General features: G+C 37.6%; 1 protein-coding gene across 1 annotated transcript in view; it reads right to left on the reverse strand.

Annotated features, from left to right (window-relative positions):
- Positions 1–1995, reverse strand: part of LOC137397608 (ankyrin repeat, PH and SEC7 domain containing protein secG-like) — a 38627-nt gene extending 36632 nt beyond the window's left edge. Inside the window, exon 1 of the mRNA XM_068083903.1 lies at positions 1310–1995. Coding sequence (XP_067940004.1) covers positions 1310–1991 — 682 coding nt within the window. The 5' untranslated portion in view covers positions 1992–1995. The remainder of the gene's footprint in view (positions 1–1309) is intronic.
- Positions 1996–20429: the final 18434 nt, after the last annotated feature.

Raw genomic sequence — 20429 nt, forward strand, 5'->3', positions numbered from 1 at the left:
TTTCACATATATCAGTTTTATTGGAATTCAAACTAAGGTTACATGCATCTAATAGAATTTAAATTTGATGTTGTTTGGTAAGGAATTCTCTAAGCAGCCTCATCATAGACAAACACAAGCAAACTGTGAGACACAAGCAGGGGCAAGCAGGTAAAGTGAGGTGAGCATGACCAAGCTGAGTACCCAGTAAGCTTTTGACTTAACTCAATATCAGGCAAAAACTGTTTAAAATAGTTGTAAAATATTGTAGTTATTGTCTGCCAAGCAAAACATGACACAACCTGAAGTGTGGCTTGAATAAAATAAAAGCTCATTTCACATCTACCAGTCTCATTAGAACTAAGATTACATGCATCTGGTAAAATTTACTTTGATGTTGTTTGGTAAAGAATTCTCTATGCACCCACCAATAATGAAATTCTAATAGAACTCAGCACTATCGTAGCTGTTCCTATTAGCATCTGCCATAGAAAATGAAACCACACATTGTCTTAGAGTTTGTAAAATAAAAAATAGTTAACCTAATTTTAATCTTTATATCAAATATTAGTATTGTTATAGATTAAAAGCCTGAATATAAAAGCAAGAAGCTGCTTCAATATGTACTTTAGTCTGTCATTCAGTTTACTACTAAACATGACAAACGATATTAAACTATTACTATTGAACATGACAGAGGATAGAGTCATGTTATGTTAGGAACAATTAAAATGCTGTGGATAATCTACAGCAGTGTAAAATATAGTTGTAATACTTTCCATAAAAACTGTTGCATAGATGATTAGCTATTCATAAAAAGGAGTGTTATGTTTAACCTTTAACCTCAGCTTGAATGAATGACTCACTAGTCTACCACTACATACAATAATCATAGTATCATTACTATTGTGTTAAATTCTTCACATCTCAGACATTTCAAAATACAGAAATATTAACATACAGAATAGTGTGGAACACGAGAGTCAAGCTACTGAGTCTGTCACAAGGAGCTGATATTTATAGAGCTGCTAACATCACTTCAATCCTACCAGTTTTGAATATTAATATTAATTTAAAAACTCAGACTATAAACTGTTCAGCTGGAGGCTGGAGACAAGCAGCACTCTGTCTATGCAAGACTCAGTGAGTTTACAGAAAAATAGAGATGCAATTATCCAGGGTATGTCCCAGGGTTCAAAAGTAAATGTATACAATGAATCAATTACTAGCATTTAGATTAGATTTTCAGTAGAAAGTTGCTGAGACTGAAGAGTTTAGCAGTAGAACAGTTCAAGTGAGTAGCTGGTATCACACTGTATAACAATCCTACCTTCTACTACCGGCTGCTTCTTCCATCTCTTTAACAGCTCTGATGATTCCTTCTTTCCCTTAAACTCAGCATCCTCCAATGGAGTCCTGTTGTGTTTATTCTTTATGTTGAGGATTGAAGAGACAGTCACTAGAGACACGGATCCTAACATGACCTTCAGAGCAGTTGTCTCTCCTCTGTATGCTGCATAGTGTAGTGGAGTGTAGAGGATGTTATCCTGTATGTTTAATAGGGAGTCTCTCTGTAGTGAGGAGAAGTTGTAGAGGAGGAACTCTATACACTTGCTCCTTCCATACGCTGCAGCCAGTGCTATAGCTGTGTTACCATATCCAGACTTTTCGGCTACAAACTCGTACTTCCTCTCATCACTCACTGCGTCTATCAGTAACTCTACACACTCACTGTTGTCTCCCCTCCATACAGCAAGGTGTAGTGCTGTACGTCCATCCTTCTCCTTCATCCAGAGCAACTCGTCTGCTGTTCTTCTGATTGGTGAGAGAAGCAGACGACAGATTTCTGTGTGGGCTCCTGCTGCAGCTACCATAACAGCTGTGTATGAGTCATGCTTGATAGTAATCAGTAGCCTCAGTAGCTCAGCTGGTTGGACTGACTCTAAGGCTGCCCTCAAAGCACTAATCTCCATCTTTCTCTCTCTAACATAATCCTTCAGCAGTCCTTCCATGTTTAACTGTAACATATGTACTGCACTCTATTAGCTGCTGCATACAGTAAAATATGATAGAGAAATGAGTACAAAATGTGACTCAACTGCAGAGTTGGAAAGCTGCCAACCATAAGAGAGTGGCTGCAGGTGAACCCTGGATATTTACAGAGTATAAAAATAAGGCCAGGGATGTCAGACTCTGGCAGAGCTGAGAAACATGAAATATCTGCAGTAGGAAGTATTTGCTGGTCTTATTATAACTAAGGAATGAGACCAGAGCCTCCTGACCTTAACTTAACCTCACTACATGACAGACTCTATGAGTCTCCTCAGGGTAGAGAGTGATAGCCTCAGGAGGTCAGAGTTATATTATAATCACACTGACTCAGTGTTTCTCCTCATCTACTCTATTATTCCCAGTAAGTACAATATCAACATATGCTAATATATAATATAAGTTATACTTACCTGTTGCTATTCTGTTTGTCACCAGCTCTGACTACTACAGGCTTCTTTATAGCTTGTAGCTGGTTATAATAATGTTATCTGTCTCCTGATTGGCTGAGCTGAATAAAAGTTAGTCAAACAGTGATTCATGATAAATTTATCAGATATTGAATAAAGGAACATGAGCTTGTTGTTACTGCAGCTTCATGATTGGCTGGTTAAACAGCCTTGTAATTGGCTAGCTTCACTTGCTGTTTAGTATTTAAAATGAAGTTTATCTGCAGAAGTTCATATAATAAAATAACAAACATTATGTTACTTCTACTAGTAACAGAATAGCCTTGGTCACTATAAATATTCACATTGTGACCACTGGCAGTAATGTGACGAATAGCAATTTTTTATCAAATAAACCTTTATACAATTTGTGTTGCTACAATTAAATAGAACTCAAGATAAATATCCGTCTTTGATTAACATGTAGGTACTGAGTACAATGTTTTATATTACATTTTAGTAATAATCAATCACAAACTGTAAATAAATCATGAAAATATTTAAAAACTTAATTAAGTACATGTATGTTAAATATCCCAGCATATCAGCTACTTACACTGAGCTAGCAAAAAAAGTGCATAACTTATAGACATTTGATAGCCAATGTCACACATATTAATATAGCTAGTGGCAGGTGCTAGTCGAGGTCTACTACCCTAGAAAACTTACGTATTTGCCTCATCTAACTTTCGCGTTTTCGCGGTGTCATCCTCTCGCGAAACTTTCATGTGCGAAACTAAACTATCATAACAAACGAGCGAAAAAGCGAAACTAAATAGCTTCGTTCATTGATACTGTAGAATGGAATTTTAAAACAACATTTATTTAAACGTTTTAACGACCACTATAGCATCGTTAAAATATAAACCAACCAAATAATTTGACCGTCCAAATTTATTACGTTATTATCTTGCAATAAATTATAATTATTTTCCCATTAAGAATGATTTATCATGATAGGAATTTGTTGTCAATGCACATGCATTAGTAGCATTATCGTTTGTTGGGGGACATCAATCAACGCAGTGAGCAACGCGTGTTGAAAGAAAATAAGACACACTGACACTCACAGTACTACACAAGCAGCATGGTTCTGGAAAGGTTTGGATTTACCATTAACACATCTTCAAAAACTTGTAATGATTCAGAAGATGAGGCAATAGAGAAAGAGTTAGCTGTGATAAATAACACTAATGAAAAAGGAAGAGAAGTCATAATAACTACACACTGTGCTAGTATCTGTAGCTGTAGTATTACTAGCAGCTGTACCATGTATGTATTTGTATACAACTTGTAATTACTGTGATAAAGATGTTCAGCAGTTATTAGCAGCAGTTGAGTGTTTGAAGAAACATTAAAGTTAACATACATAACACCGCTGATCGTTAAAATAAAAATATGTTAATATAAAAAAAAGCTAAATTGTGACAAAAACGTTAAGATTTTCAGCGTGATTAAATTCCATTCTACAATAGTCCAAGAAACAAATGGCAGCAAGCGATCACATTGCATTATCGATCTCGGCCATACAATTCTACCTGCGATTCACAATTACAAACTAGTCCCAAAATGAAAAATTTTTCTTACCGGCGAACCGAACCTGAGGAATATAATTATGTTTGTTCCACTGCATTTATTTTCACATCATTATATTTTCGCACTCATCAGAGCTGCGAAATTAAGTTGCAGCAGAACTTTAATCTGTATGCTACTCACGAAACTAAACACTAGCGAAATATAAGTGTCCTAGAGTGATTAAGACAAGTGCTTTTCAGATAAACTCCCAAATACCAAACACTTAGTTTAAGGGCAGATAATAAACAGCATTGAATTCAAGGATGCTTGAAAACTTGTTACACTTTTCAAAGACACACCTTATTTCAAGTTTTGCTTGAAATAAGAATTTGTGTGCCCATTGCGAAATGTGGCCATAGTTGTGATAAGGTAATCCGGCATAAATGAATAAAATTATATATTTTATTTTTGGTCAGTTTATCATGTGACAAGGCAAGCTAGCGGTAAGTGAACACTATTCAAGCATTATTACAACTTTTCTAAAGACAAAGTTTGATACTAGCAGCTGCAATCAAAAAACAGTATAAAAATTCTTTTCAATTTATTTTAACTTACCGTAAAACCTTTAAATGAACGCTACCTCCATTTGAACATCACTTTGACATTCTTTTAACTTTACAAACCAATAACAGTAAGTGAACAGTAGAAAAGTATTCTCAAAATTGTACTAATAATGACTCAGTTCCAGTAATAACAATAATTATAATTAACTTTAAAAGCAACACCATAGAAATGATTAATAACTAATATCAGACTAATAGTAATTCCTTTGTTTGACACGGTCTGATACTTTGATGTATGTAAACAACGGTTTATATTTACGATGGTATGTGAGCGACTAGTTTTAGTCTAAAAGTTGTGCTTAGCGATGCCGCTATAGGTTTATAATTTGTGGGAAATGCAACACGTAGGTGTTTTGATCTGCTCAAAAAATTGTTTGATAGCTAATATCATTTAGTTCAGCGGCGCAGAAGGAGAGTTGAGTTCAGAAAACATTATGGAAGTATTGAATAGCCAGAAGAGGTTTGTTTTATCGGATGCAACAATCAGAACGCAATTGGCAAGGCTATCAAGCAAATATTCAGTTTCAAAAATCTTAATTTTTGTTTCTGCAGATAGTAAGTTGGTTTGTTTGTGTTACTTGTTCGTGAATGTATACATTTGTAACATCTGATAAATTATTACTATAAAGATTGTAAAGTTCCAGATTTATAGCATATTACTTAATATAGCATCCTTGCAGTTATCCTAACACAGCTTGCAATGGATCAACCTTCATAACTCATCTTTTATTGCATGTAAATGTCAGTTTTGACTGCAAACTGTAGCAAACATATCGATGAATGCAATGAACCCTTATGAGCCAATGTTAAATATAGCAATAACAAATTGCAAGACAACAGAATCACATGCTATACGTATCATCACGGGTTAATTGCAAGCAATAGATATCAACTGGTAGAGATATTACTCAGCTTCCCATGTTTGTTGTTTAGAGATCCTCAACAAGTTATCAGATTTATTGCTTTCAAAAGGGTTAATGACATTAAGGGTTAAGACATTGGCTTCGCCTGTAAAAGGGTCAAACTTTTCTTCAAAAATTCACGGAGCTATTTGTAAAATACAACACCACCATCTATTTGACCGCCACTATAGGAAAAGGGTTAATAAATGGAATGCAATGCCATTCAAATAAAGGTTTCACAGTAATTTTAGTAGTAAACAATTCTAAATTATAAACCAAATATCCTCTGACATACCCTCCAAGTCAACTCTCTCTGTCATTCAGTTAAAGTTCCTCCGCAGATGACATAGTTTTATTCGAGCAAAGTACAGAATAATCCCCATGTATAGTGAGTGTACATTGTCAACCTTTAGTTGGTTGTATCTAATCCTCAGATAGTTATCGAAGAGTAATAAAATTCTTGATGATATCAAACTTTTTATTCCGTCGACCTGAAATTGTAAAAGAAGATGGAACTGTCCTGGAAGATTTAGCATGATTGTTACTCGCCATGATGCGCCTTAGATAAAAAATTCCATATAAACACATAAATTCTTTAATAAATAATACAGGTTTGATGCAGGACGGAACTAAAACATGTGATACCACTTCTCTATATGTTTAGAAAACAAGAGAAACAGAGCTATAAACAAAGTATTAATAATAAATTACTAGTTATAGTTGATAGCTAAAAAGTACATAAAATACTATTATTACTATGATAAGTACTATTATTACTTGTTACTATTGTCTTACTGAGAGTCTCACCATAGAGTTGAACTCCAGCCCTCTGTATCACACTCAAGGCCCACCTACTATCCTCTATTGTTGAACTCAAACTGACAGTTTTTAGCTATTGCCACACAAGAAGAGACCATCCAAGTTGAGCTATTTTAAAGCAGTGAATGGAAATGAAGAGAGCACTCAACCAATGTGACCAGCTGGCATTCATCAGATTGTCTGTCACATAATATAGCTTGTAAGCAAAATCTCACAGAGCTACTATATTGCTGACCCTCACCTCTTCATTTTGTGACAAACACCACCAAAATTAGGTTATCTGACACTCCTTGATAAACTAGGTTAAAAAATCAGCAGTGAAACCTGCTAGTGATGACAGAATTTTTGGTAATCTATTTAGTAATATATTATAGTACAAATATATTCTTAGATAGCAATATTAATCTTATGTGAACATCCACTCTCTTCCTTTGTGAAACGAACAATAGAAACACTGTATGCCTCGACAAAAGAGCATTCCAACTGGTAAGAAATTTGAGACACGAGATGAATTCTGAGCCAATACATGCCTTGAGATATGAAATAAATTAGAGGTACTAGCATACGAGACAGTTTCAATGCTTACGAGAACAGCATCACTCATTCTTTCTCCTCTGATAACAATGATAAAGAAAGTTAGCTGTGAGTGAAAGTGATAAACTTGTTCCTTCTACTTCTACAAATTAATTCCTATTTATTAATTACATAAGGAAAAATGTCTTGAGATATAAGAACTGAAATGGGAGCTAAGTTCCAGAACACACGAAGCTGGTATGTTGAGGTATGACTCTATTTCTATTGATGAACCAGAAGATACTAAACGGAAAATAAAAATTAGTGAGGTATCATTATGTTAAGCACTAGTCAAAGCATCTCTAGATGCTTTGACTAGCAATACATAAAAGTACGTTGGTATCCTAAAATAACACTCTCCCTATAACAATTCTAATCTGATATACCGTAAAACCTCTGAACGCTACCTACATTTGAATACCACCTCTATTTGACTGTCACTTTGACTTTCTTTGACCTTTATGAACCCATAATATCAAGTGATCAGTAGAAAAGGGCCCACAAAACTGTGTTGATAATTAATCGCTAACAATAATAAAAATCGTTATTAATGTAAACGATACGATTATGTTTAATAGTCATAATATTTGTTTCGCTTTGCCCGTAATAGGGCTAAATTTATCTTTCGCAAATTCTGACAAGCCATTCAAGAAAATACAATCCCTGCTTTTATTTGAAAGCCGCCTCCAATTGACCCCCACTGTAAAAAAGGGTAGACAAATAGAGCGCCATGGCGTTCAGTTAGAGGTTTTATAGTAATGTACTTTAATGCACTAAGTGAAAATTAAAAATAGGAAGAATCTTTAAGGCCATAAAATCTGGAAGTCAGAACATTTCCCACTCTTGTTTTCTATTGAACATGACGTGTACTAAGTCTTCTCTAACGGAAGTAATAGGATGCTGAAACTGGAACCAACCACTAACCTATTTGGCGTGACACTAGAACTGCCAGAATAAGCGAGTAACTGGGAAGGGAACAGCACACATTGTCACAGAAAGGCTACACAAGAAATACGGAAGCTATATGTAGTTGTGATGTTCAGGGTACATGATGAGCTGAGATAAGTGAGTCTTGTGGATGGTGAATATGTAAACATATTGTCAGGGTTTGAAGCAATAGATGACCAAAAGCCAAAAAAAATAATAAATTGTGGGATCACCTAGTACCACAACTGCTGCAAAACATTGCAGCAAGCACTGTGATACATTAATAAGCAGACCTGAAATATATGGCAATTGCTATGCTGCTGGAAATATCAAGCGTGGGAGTTGTCCAACTATCACAGCTGATGCAATATGAATATATGGGACATCAGTTCGATTGGGAGTTGTCCAACCATCACAGCTGATGCAATGTGAATATATGGGACATCAGTTCGATTGGGAGTTGTCCAACCATCACAGCTGATGCAATGTGAATATATGAGACATCAGTTCGATTGGGAGTTGTCTGATCATTATAATGAAAAGCTTAATGAATGAAAAACAGCATAAAATTGTTACTAAATCACGATTATTATTGATCAACACCACTTAATATGAAAGAGACTAACTAGTTACAACAATTATTAATAGATATTCAGCGAAGCAAACAACTCTACAGAGTATCAGGCAAAAATGGAGGTATATCGCCAATATTACAGGAGCCAGCCACATTAATGACTTGTTGGAGCGAAGAAGCAGCCGGCGCGCACCAGATCAGCAACCAGCCACCAGTGACAGAATCATTTACAACACTTTATTTAGTATATTTAGTTATAGCTTATAACATCATTATAGTCTAGAAAATGTTGTATTGTAGAGCAGTAGAAAAATATAGCATAATTATTCATTAGCTCAGACATTGTATTTTATGAGAAAATATTGACGAAATGGTTGTAAAAAGAATGGCATAATATGATAATAGTTTTTCTTGCCTCATATAAATTAGCTAGCTAGTAGCGTCTTAGAACGAGGATTACTGTAAAATTAATTTTATAATGCTGCCATTGTTAGTTTTTGAGTTATGGCCAGTTTTGTACAATTTGTTACCGGACTTAGAATACTTTTCACTTCTCATTCGCTTGTCGTCATGGAATCCCAACCACAGTAAGGAATTTTAGCTCACCGAAAGGAATCTGAAATAGAAATTACACAAAAGCTTACGCAAAGACCGCAAGTAAAACACAACCAACCAATGACATTCGACAATGGCTCAAGGACAAGTATAAAAGAGGGGCAAAATCAAGGGAAAGGCAGGAGAAGCTGGCAGCGAGCCAGACGGCAAAGGGGCGCCGCAAAGAAGAGCCAAGATAGGAGGATTAACATAAGCCCAAGATAGCCAAGGAGCCAGTAGCAACCAGCTCGCCGAGGATAGACTCAACAAACACGATTTACCCAAAAAGAGGTGGCAAGCCAGGAAGCCATAAAGCCCTGAGAGAAGAGAGCTAATTCAGCCGCCCCTGTTTACAGTAAGAGCTACTGCTACACGCCTAATAGATACGTACTCATTTAACCTAGTAAGGCCATAACAAATAGAGCTAAGTATATAAGCATATTGTTATTTTTGCTTGAGCTGGTAAGCCTTGACAGAATAATTGTTATTTTTTTGGGCGGTATTTTTTTGCTATCGGGTCAACGTAAGTTGGTCAGATCTCTGTCAAGGGAGAAATTTTAAGTAATTTAATTTTTTTTACTAATTATGTTTTTTTTTAATTTATTATAACAATGAATATAAAAGTAGGCTAATAATGATAATTTGATGTTTAAATAATAATATGAAATTTACTGTTTTTGTGAGTTTCCTTTGAGTGAAATACTACAATGGTTCTATGGTTTTATGGTTCTATGTGTAATGGTTAGCCTGTGGACCTTGAGTTCAATTTCTCCCAAAACAAATTTTGACCGCAGACAAAGTGGCACTTCTGCCCAACAAAAATCCGACCGTTGCTATAAAGCAAAATTGAGATAGCAACTCAATCAATGGAGGTGGGCACTACTATAGTTATCCTTGCAATTTGTTTTGACAGTAAGGCGTTGCTGTATCGATGAGCCTAAGCATCAAGTATTATTGAGATTATGAGGCCTACTATCTCTTGTGGGCAACTCTCTGCAGGTAATTATCTTATAATTGACAATAACACGCCAGTGGTTTGTTTCTAAGTGTCTGTGAGCTCTATTTTTCTCCAAAGGTCCAAATAACAATTATTCTGTCAAGGCTTACCAGCTCAAGCAAAAATAACAATATGCTTATATACTAAGCCCTATTTGTTATGGCCTTACTAGGTTAAATGAGTACGTATCTGTTAGGCTGTAGCATTAGCTCTTACTGTAAACAGGGGCGGCTGAGTTAGCTCTCTTCTCTCAGGGCTTTATGGCTTCCTGGCTTGCCACCTCTTTTTGGGTGAATCGTGTTTGTTGAGTCTATCCTCGGCGAGCTGGTTGCTACTGGCTCCTTGGCTATCTTGGGCTTATGTTAATCCTCCTATCTTGGCTCTTCTTTGCGGCGCCCCTTTGCCGTCTGGCTCGCTGCAAGCTTCTCCTTTGCGGCTCCCCTTTGCCGTCTGGCTCGCTGCCAGCTTCTCCTCTGCGGCTCCCCTTTGCCGTCTGGCTCGCTGCCAGCTTCTCCTGCTCTTCCCTTGATTTTGCCCCTCTTTTATACTTGTCCTTGAGCCATTGTCGAATGTCATTGGTTGGTTGTGTTTTACTTGCGGTCTTTGCGTAAGCTTTTGTGCAATTTATATCTCAGATTCCTTGCGGTGAGCTAAAATTCCTTACTGTGGTTGGGATTCCATGACGACAAGCGAATGAGAAGTGAAAAATATTTCAAGTCCGGTAACAAATTGTACAAAACTGGCCATATCTCAAAAACTAACAATGGCAGCATTATATAATTAATTTTACAGTAATCCTCGTTCTAAGACGCTACTAGCTAGCTAATTTATATGAAGCAAGAAAAACTATTATCATATTATGCCATTCTTTTTACAACCATTTCGTCAATATTTTCTCATAAAATACAATATCTGAGTTAATGAATAATTATGCTATATTTTTCTACTGCTCTACAATACAACATTTTCTAGACTATAATGATGTTATAAGCTATAACTAAATATACTTAATAAAGTGTTGTAAATGATTCTTTCACTGATGGCTGGTTGCTGATCTGGTGCACGCCGGCTGCTTCTTCGTTCCAACAAGTCATAAATTTGGCTGGCTCCTGTAATATTGGCGATATACCTCCATTTTGCCTGATACTCTGTAGAGTTGTTTGCTTCGCTGAATATCCATTAATAATTGTTGTAACCAGTTAGTCTCTTTCATATTAAGTGGTGTTGATCAATAATAATCGTGATTTAGTAACAATTTTATGCTGTTTTTCATTCATTAAGCTTTTCATTATAATGATCAGACAACTCCCAATCGAACTGATGTCCCATATATTCACATTGCATCAGCTGTGATAGTTGGACAACTCCCAATCGAACTGATGTCCCATATATTCACATTGCATCAGCTGTGATGGTTGGACAACTCCCAATCGAACTGATGTCCCATATATTCATATTGCATCAGCTGTGATAGTTGGACAACTCCCACGCTTGATATTTCCAGCAGCATAGCAATTGCCATATATTTCAGGTCTGCTTATTGATGTATCACAGTGCTTGCTGCAATGTTTTGCAGCAGTTGTGGTATTAGGTGATCCCACAATTTATTATTTCTTTTGACTTTTGGTCATCTATTGCTTCAAACCCTGACACATACTGGCCCTCAGGTGAAGCCAGACCCTGGCTTAAACATTTGCGACCCATCTATCTTGATCATCTGCCATCTAATGCATGGGGTAGCTTTGTGTGTAGCCTTTGGTCTTTATCAGCCTTTCGCAACACTGATCGTAATATCAGTTCATTAACATTAAAAGATCACCTCTGTGTCGTGTCTTTGGTGTCGCTAGGGAGTAGGCTTTATGTGGGCGTGTCTTATCGCAGTGTCTCACTCCTTATTCGTGGTTAGTTTTACTGCACGTCAGTTATTGGATGGCTTTCAGTTGTTTGGCCAATTTGTCTCAGTTTGAAGAATGTCAACTATCCCTCTATCAGTTGTGGCCTGGTCACCTCGGGATGCTTACTGGCCTCTGTAATTATATTCACGCGCAAGGCTAAAGTTGAGTAATTTCATTATGGTAGTAGCAGCTGTATTGGATATGGGCTGGCGTGTCCTCTCACGTAAGTTGCCTGTAATCATTCGGAATTTGTATATTCTTAGTGGCTTATAGATATCTAGCTGTGTATATGCTAAAGCGTCGAGCATTAAATTATTATTTTTTTGTAGCTTTATGTTTAGTTTTGTGTGTGTGTTAAACTGGGTACTGTCAGCTATTTCCATTCATACTGTCCATCTTCATAAATATAATCTGTCGTCAGCTTCTTCTTTGGAATGTCTTGTTGATCATGCATTCTACTTGTTCTTGTCAAATTTCCAAACAAGTTTTCTTCTCCATAATTTCTGCTTCCTGATTGCATTTTGGCTAGCATTTCAGACATATCACAATGCCTTGTCGCTAGCGCTTTTAACATATTTAGGTGCTGTTGGCTTGTTGGTGAGTAAAGTAGGTGCTGTAAATCCAGGTATTGAGTTGAGAAAGTTTGGCCACTGCATTTTCTACCCATCTTCAGTTGCAACAGATAGCATCTACTTCCTTTTTTAAAAGGCATATTTGTTGCTTGCCAGTCATAATTCTTATGCATTTGTAGATTCAGCAGTGTTGCCTCTGGTGTAGAGTCTTTAGATTTGGAGCATATCATTTCTTCAGGTAAGTCCAGTATTAAATTTGTGCGCAATCTGGTGTGATCTGCTGTGTGGCATAGCGTGGGGTGATCTGTATACGCGTTTGTTCTGTCAAATAGGTTGCCAGTCAAAATAATTATGGCTGCTAGAGTAATCAGTCGTACTGCTTCTTCCATAGCGGGTGTTAGCCTTCCTGACTTTTGTCTTGTGCTAAATCGAACAGTGTTATTCTGTGGTAGCTGCTGAATCTTAAAATATCTGTCTTTAGCGCTTGCTGACACTTCCCATGTATGTTTTTTCTGTTTGGCTTGTTACTTGCTGTACTGCTTTTGTTCCGTTTGTGGCTATTGTTTCAATGTCTGGCGGCTCTACTCGTGGCTGAGGATTTGTCTGCTCTTCTTTGGCTGCTGCAGCTCTGGATTTTTCTTCTGTGTGAGTCGTTGGTGTAAGTAGGTCTTGAGTTAAGGCGTTCACCATTCCTATTCTATTAATGTCTTGACCTCTATGGCTACTCACTTTATTGGTAGCCCTAAACTGATTGTTGGTGTCTTCAAAGCCTACCATGTGATTTTGTTGCGTTGGGCACTCTTCTGGCATAGAGTTAGCTGTTCTTCTGCAAAAGTAGTGCTGATGGCCAATATCATTGCAATTTCGGCAAATGGATCGCCCATCCATTGTGAACTCTTGTCCCTCATGCTGGCAGTTGTGCTCCCGAGCTCTTAGCATCTGGTTCTCTCTCCATGATTGTCTCTGAAGTGCTCTAGAAAAGTTGGCATTTCTGTGGTTTCTCCAATTATTATTAAATCTTCGACCTGAAGAGTATCCTGCTTGATTATTTCTATAGCTGCCATGGAATTGTCTGCCCATTGGCCTGTTCCATCTTCTGTCTCTCCAGTTTGTGTTGGCTGCCGCACTGCCACCATAATTTCTATCTCGTTCGAACCAGTTGTTATTGTTATTCCTTCTGCTTCTATTCTCGGCTACTCTTTCAGCTTCTCTTAGCTCCAGGTTTTTCAGGCTTTGCTTAATTGCTTCCAGTTGCTCTTCCTGTTGTATGTCACGACTTACTACGCTAAAATTTGCATGTGCTGATTCATTAGATAGGATAGCATTGGTCTTTTCCATCCTCTGTGCTGCCTTGAAGGCGCCATCTGCTGTGCTGATGCTAGGATTGTTTAGCAAGCCCCTCTTGAAAGTCACTGGCAGGCCTCGAACAAATGATGATAATATTATTTGGTCTAGTTCATCAGCATTCATGGTGGGAAAGAGTCTTTTAGCCATAGTGGTGATGCTGGCGTAATGTTTACCAATGCTTTCAGACTCCTGCTTTATTCTGTTATTTAGGTCCACTGAGTTTGCTATTCCATCTGTTGCAGCAAATTCTTCAGCAAGTTCAGCTGTGAGCAAGCTGTAATTTTCTTTGATGTATGGGTTCCTTGCTATTATAATACGATAAGTGATGAGAGCACCTTCGGTGAGATACAGTGGAAGTATTTTTCCCCAATTTTCTCGTGGAAAGCTCAGGGCTTGGCAATTAAGCTCATAGTTGTCTGTCCATTCACTGAAGGTGGTTTCTGCTGAGGGTCTATTTGAAAACTTCTCTACTTCAGGTAGTTTTGTGGCTACATTTATTATGTTTGTGGCTAGCTTATTTGACTGTTCCACAGCTTGTTTTGCAGGTATTCTGCTATATTGCTTGGTAGGCAGTCCTTGTGTTCGTTAATTTTGACAATAATCTAGGTCAGAGCTGTCAGATTCGTAGTAAGGCACCCATGGCTCCTGCAATGGCTGACTGCTTTTTCTATAATGCTTCTGGCTTGAGGCAATGGGCCAAGGTGTTGATTCACACGTGTCTCGCTCTGGTCTAGCTTCTCTTCCCAATTGCATCCCTCACTGGCTATGTTTCATCTCACACTCTGGATAGTTTACTCCCTGTCTCATCTGTGATTTGTAGCGTAATCTTTCCTCATTCAACTCCCGCTGTCTTTGCTTTTCTAGCCATGCTAACTGCTCTTGTTCAAGTCTTTCAAATCTTGTTGAGTATGGCTCTTGTAGGAGTTGTCTCCTTTCTTGATCTAATGCTCTACCATACTCATTGTTTGCTTCGGCCATGTGATACTGCTTTGGTTTGAGTATGCTTTTCCTTGGTGTTACATCGCATTGATAATCATAACACATTGCTTGTCGAGGCTGGTAGCATTCTTCATCTAATTTTACTTGTTCTTGGTATCCTAGTTCTAGCCAATCTTTTGGAAGTTGTCTCCTTTCTGCGCATGGTGACTGATTTCTGCACTCTTCATATCTCTCCAATCCATAAGGCCATGTTAGTTTTGGGTTGTTTTTCTTGTAATAATTCTCACTATGTAAGTTTAGGTTGCTCATCTCTGACCTTTTGACTCGCACTTCTTCCGGCATGATTTCTTGTGCCCTTCGCCATTCTCGTTGCTCATTCAGTTTTTTCTCGTGTTGTGGGTTTCCCATGTTCTGTAGAAGCCGTCCTTTCTTGTGGTGGGCCAGCTGTTCTTCTTCATATTTATTCGCTCTTTCTTCTCTATAATTTCGTATTGGTTGCTGGGTGTCAGCTGCTTGTTGTGTGAAGTCATGTTTATTATTACTTGCTCTGCTACTCTCTATTTCAAAATGGCTTTGTTTGGTATTGTGCTTTTGCTTGCTGGGCTCTACGCTTTTGCATGTGCAGCTCTCCTCGTCTGAGCTCTCCATACTAACTATGATTGCATCGTCACTAAATAGTATGCGAGTTGCTAGTGGGCTGGTTTGTGAGCGCTTTTCTTTTGTGTTATTTTGTAGGTTGTCTTTATCCTTAGCATTATAACTTGCCAAAATGCTTTTTGCTAAAGGTCTCTGCATTGCTTGTGGCGTTTGCTCTATTTCCCTGTAACTGGGCGCTGGGGATAATCCATGTCTCGAAATTGGTATTTCATCATCATCTGTGCTTATATGCAAGGGTGATGAGAACAAGTCAGCATGACGCTCAAGTTGCTTTGCTCTCCTGTGTGTTTTGAAGCTCTGGTGTTTGGCTCCGAGGTCTTCATCCCCGAGCATATCACATGTCAATCTATTTAACCAGTCATTGTATCTTGCTAGCTCTGCTGGCTTGTTTATGGCTGTAGCGTCACTTCTACGCTTTGATGGTTGTGCTAAAATCGCTTGCTCTCTGCATTCCTCACCATCATCGCTGTTTTCTATTGCAGGTGGTCTGGCAGTAGGTGCCCTCCGTATTGTTGAAGTCGAAGCAAAGGGATCTGTGTCTTCGTGCTGAGCTCTATACTCATCCAAAGTAACAAACGTCTCATCGCTCACACCTTCTCTATTGTGTGTCCAACTGATCTTGTCTGTCAGCTAACTGGAGAAGCTCTTCTTCTTGCTGTAAGTTTTCAGTAGTCATTTCGCTGCCCTCTCTATTTTCTTTAGTTGCTTGTGCTTCTGATTCACGCTTCCTTTGCATCTCTTCTGCTGGCTCCTCACTCCTGCTCCTTCTATTTCTTGGAGGCTGTACTCCTATTAGATATTTGGCTGTCTCTCGTAGTCGGCTCATTATGGCATAAGCTTAATATAATATGCAAAATACAGATCAAATATTTAAAGCGGTACTGATTAATTAATAAAGCTATTTTTGTTTGTTAGTAATATCAAAATAATGTTTCAGAAAGAATAAAAGATAAGTAGCGTCAAAGTAATATATCCTAATACTAGACAATTAAATCCAAACAGAAATTTTTTTTCAAATAAAAATGTTCGATTTAATCTCGGGTTTCAAGCTCCACTTTGTCAAGGGAGAAATTTTAAATAATTTTATTTTTTTTTAATAATTATGTTTTTTTTAAATTTTTTATAATAATGAATATAAAAAGTAGGCTAATAATGATAATTTGATGTTTAAATAATAATATGAAATGTACTGTTTTTTGTGAGTTTCCTTTGAGTGAAATACTACAATGGTTCTATGGTTTTATGGTTCTAAATGTAATGGTTAGCCTCTGGACCTTGAGTTCAATTTCTCCCAAGACAAATTTTGACCGCAGACAAAGTGGCACTTCTGCCCCACAAAAATCCAACCGTTGCTATAAAGCAAAATTGAGATAGCAACTCAATCAATGGAGGTGGGCACTACTATAGTTATCCTTGCAATTTGTTATGACAGTAATGCGTTGCTGTATCGATGAGCCCAAGTATCAAGTATTATTGAGATTATGAGGCCTACTATCTCTTGTGGGCAACTCTCTGCAGGTAATTATTTTATAATTGACAATAACACGCCAGTGGTTTGTTTCTAAGTGTCTGTGAACTCTATTTTTCTCCAAAGGTCCAAATAACAATTATTCTGTCAAGGCTTACCAGCTCAAGCAAAAATAACAATATGCTTATATACTAAGCCCTATTTGTTATGGCCTTACTAGGTTAAATGAGTACATATCTGTTAGGCATGTAGCAGTAGCTCTTACTGTAAACAGGGGCGGCTGAGTTAGCTCTCTTCTCTTAGGGCTTTATGGCTTTCTGGCTTGCCACCTCTTTTTGGGTGAATCGTGTTTGTTGAGTCTATCCTCGGCGAGCTGGTTGCTACTGGCTCCTTGGCTATCTTGGGCTTATGTTAATCCTCCTATCTTGGCTCTTCTTTGCCGCGCCCCTTTGCCGTTTGGCTTGCTGTCAGCTTCTCCTTTGCGGCTCCCCTTTGCCGTCTGGCTCGCTGCCAGCTTCTCCTCTGCGGCTCCCCTTTGCCGTCTGGCTCGCTGCCAGCTTCTCCTGCTCTTCCCTTGATTTTGCCCCTCTTTTATACTTGTCCTTGAGCCATTGTCGAATGTCATTGGTTGGTTGTGTTTTACTTGCGGTCTTTGCTTTGCGTAAGATTTTGTGTAATTTCTATTTCAGATTCCTTGCGGTGAGCTAAAATTCCTTACTGTGGTTGGGATTCCATGATGACAAGCGAATTAGAAATGAAAAATATTGCAAGTCCGGTAACAAATTGTACAAAACTGGCCATAACTCAAAAACTAACAATGGCAGCATTATAAAATTAATTTTAAAGTAATCCTCGTCCTAAGACGCTAATAGCTAGCTAATTTATATGAAGCAAGAGAAACTATTATCATATTATGCCATTCTTTTTACAACCATTTCGTCAATATTTTCTCATAAAATACAATATCTGAGTTAATGAATAATTATGCTATATTTTTCTACTGCTCTACAATACAACATTTTCTAGACTATAATGATGTTATAAGCCGTAACTAAATATACTTAATAAAGTGTTGTAAATGATTCTGTCACTGATGGCTGGTTGCTGATCTGGTGCACGCCGGCTGCTTCTTCGTTCCAACAAGTCATAAATTTGGCTGGCTCCTGTAATATTGGCGATATACCTCCATTTTGCCTGATACTCTGTAGAGTTGTTTGCTTCGCTGAATATCCATTAATAATTGTTGTAACCAGTTAGTCTCTTTCATATTAAGTGGTGTTGATCAATAATAATCGTGATTTAGTAACAATTTTATGCTGTTTTTCATTCATTAAGCTTTTCATTATAATGATCAGACAACTCCCAATCGAACTGATGTCCCATATATTCACAGTGCATCAGCTGGGATGGTTGGACAACTCCCAATCGAACTGATGTCCCATATATTCACATTGCATCAGCTGTGATGGTTGGACAACTCCCAATCGAACTGATGTCCCATATATTCATATTGCATCAGCTGTGATAGTTGGACAACTCCCACGCTTGATATTTCCAGCAGCATAGCAATTGCCATATATTTCAGGTCTGCTTATCGATGTATCACAGTGCTTGCTGCAATGTTTTGCAGGAGTTGTGGTATTAGGTGATCCCACAAGTTATTATTTCTTTTGACTTTTGGTCATCTATTGCTTCAAACCCTGACAGTAGGAGGGGGGTGACAGTTCTCTAGTGAGAGTTAAGTTTATGTTCTGAAAAAGTACCAAAGAAAATGGTCTATTATAATGATCAGCCAACACATGTGTACGTCCTGTATTATTTTTTCGAACGAGTTCTCAACAAATAAACTATTATAAGCGACTCCATTTGAAATTTTTTTGTGATAAATGCGCTGGCGGCCGCATTGAAACCTCTAAATATTTGCCACGCGTTTTCCATTCCGAACCAACTATGAAGAACACTATCACAAGTTATCACAAGTTATTTGGGAAGGTCAAGGTCGATCATAGCGACGGGGTTAAATTTTTATCGCCAGTATCGATTTTGAAAATATATTTAGGTTTTTCTATAAATGCCGGCTGCGGGCATTGAAATGATTGACGATAATATAGATGACATCAAAAAAAATCTACGAGCACAAAGTTTTATGCGGTAGCCAACGGCCACAAGCCTGGTATTTATGACAATTGGAACTTAGCTGAAAAGCAAGTCTACCGCTATTGTGGACAGTGCTTCAAAGGCTTTTCTACTTTAGCTAAAGCCGAGGAATTTATGCTAGCCAAATCAAAAATTAACCCTCCTGCCTACTATATTAAGGACGATTCTATTCTCAATCTCAACTCTACAATGAACAGCTTCAGCTTAACAGATAGTCCCACTACTACAAAATTTACTGATGCTAACTCCTGTAGTAACTGCTCAAAGCTGGAAAAGGTCATCAGTCAGCTGACAGATAGAATCTGTAAAGTATAAAATCAGCTGCCACCACGAAACAATATTCTACCGTCATCTAGGTTTACAAAACTAAAAGAGCTTGAAGCCAAAATAACCTCTTTAACATTTCAACTAACTGGGATAAAAAACAAATCAAACTTATGCCAATGTTTGCACCACGCAAAACAAACATCCGAATCATAACACTCACACACAACCATTTGCACTCCAATATCCGCTAATCAACAGGAATACTAATATCAATAGAAATCCTGTAGTAAACTCTACAACTGTCCCTGCTACTACTACATCTCAAGCCAGCAGAAACAACGCTAGTATTTCTGTATTAGTAGAAACAACTCAAATCAAGTAAAACATCTTCTAAAGTATTTCAACCTGAAAATTGTATTGTCATAAGTCCCAGTGAAGAAAATATCGACAAAAATCTGTTCAAACACACCAATCAAGACACAATACGCCGTACGTTATCTGTTAACCATGGTCCTCTGATTATAGACATGGTCAACAGGTACAAATTTCACTCGTCCAATCCGAGATTTATAGTACAACTTGATTCTGCAGAGATAGCAGCTAAGATCACCAGAGACTGGAAAACCGATAGTTTTGGTGGCTCTGTTATTAGAATGACTATCGACCCCAAAGGCTCATTGGAACATATTGGTATGGTAAAAGGTGTTTCTAGGGATATACCTGACTCAGAAATATTCGATGCTATACAAAATAAATATTCCGGTGCCTCATTTTCTAGGCTTTTCAAAGACCAGCAACCACTATGTACACTGAAAATAACTTTCAAAGATGAACTACAACTAAAACAAGCAGTAAAAGATAGCCTATTACTTTCCAACTTGAACATGATCTTCAGAGTAGAGCATCTCTGTGCCAAACCAAACCTCAATAGACACAACAATGTTCGTTAAATTGGTCGGATTACCCATCGCTCACATAAACATACGAAGACTTCTTAACAAAATGGACGGTCTAAAATATCTAATCAATAAATACAATTTTATAATTTTTCATATTTCTGAAACACTGTTAAGCAACTCAATAAGTAGTAATTTGTTATATATTCCTGATTATGTAATGCAGCGTA

Source organism: Watersipora subatra, chromosome 5 (assembly GCF_963576615.1).
Source record: "Watersipora subatra chromosome 5, tzWatSuba1.1, whole genome shotgun sequence".
Classification (NCBI taxonomy): Eukaryota; Metazoa; Bryozoa; class Gymnolaemata; order Cheilostomatida; family Watersiporidae; genus Watersipora; species Watersipora subatra.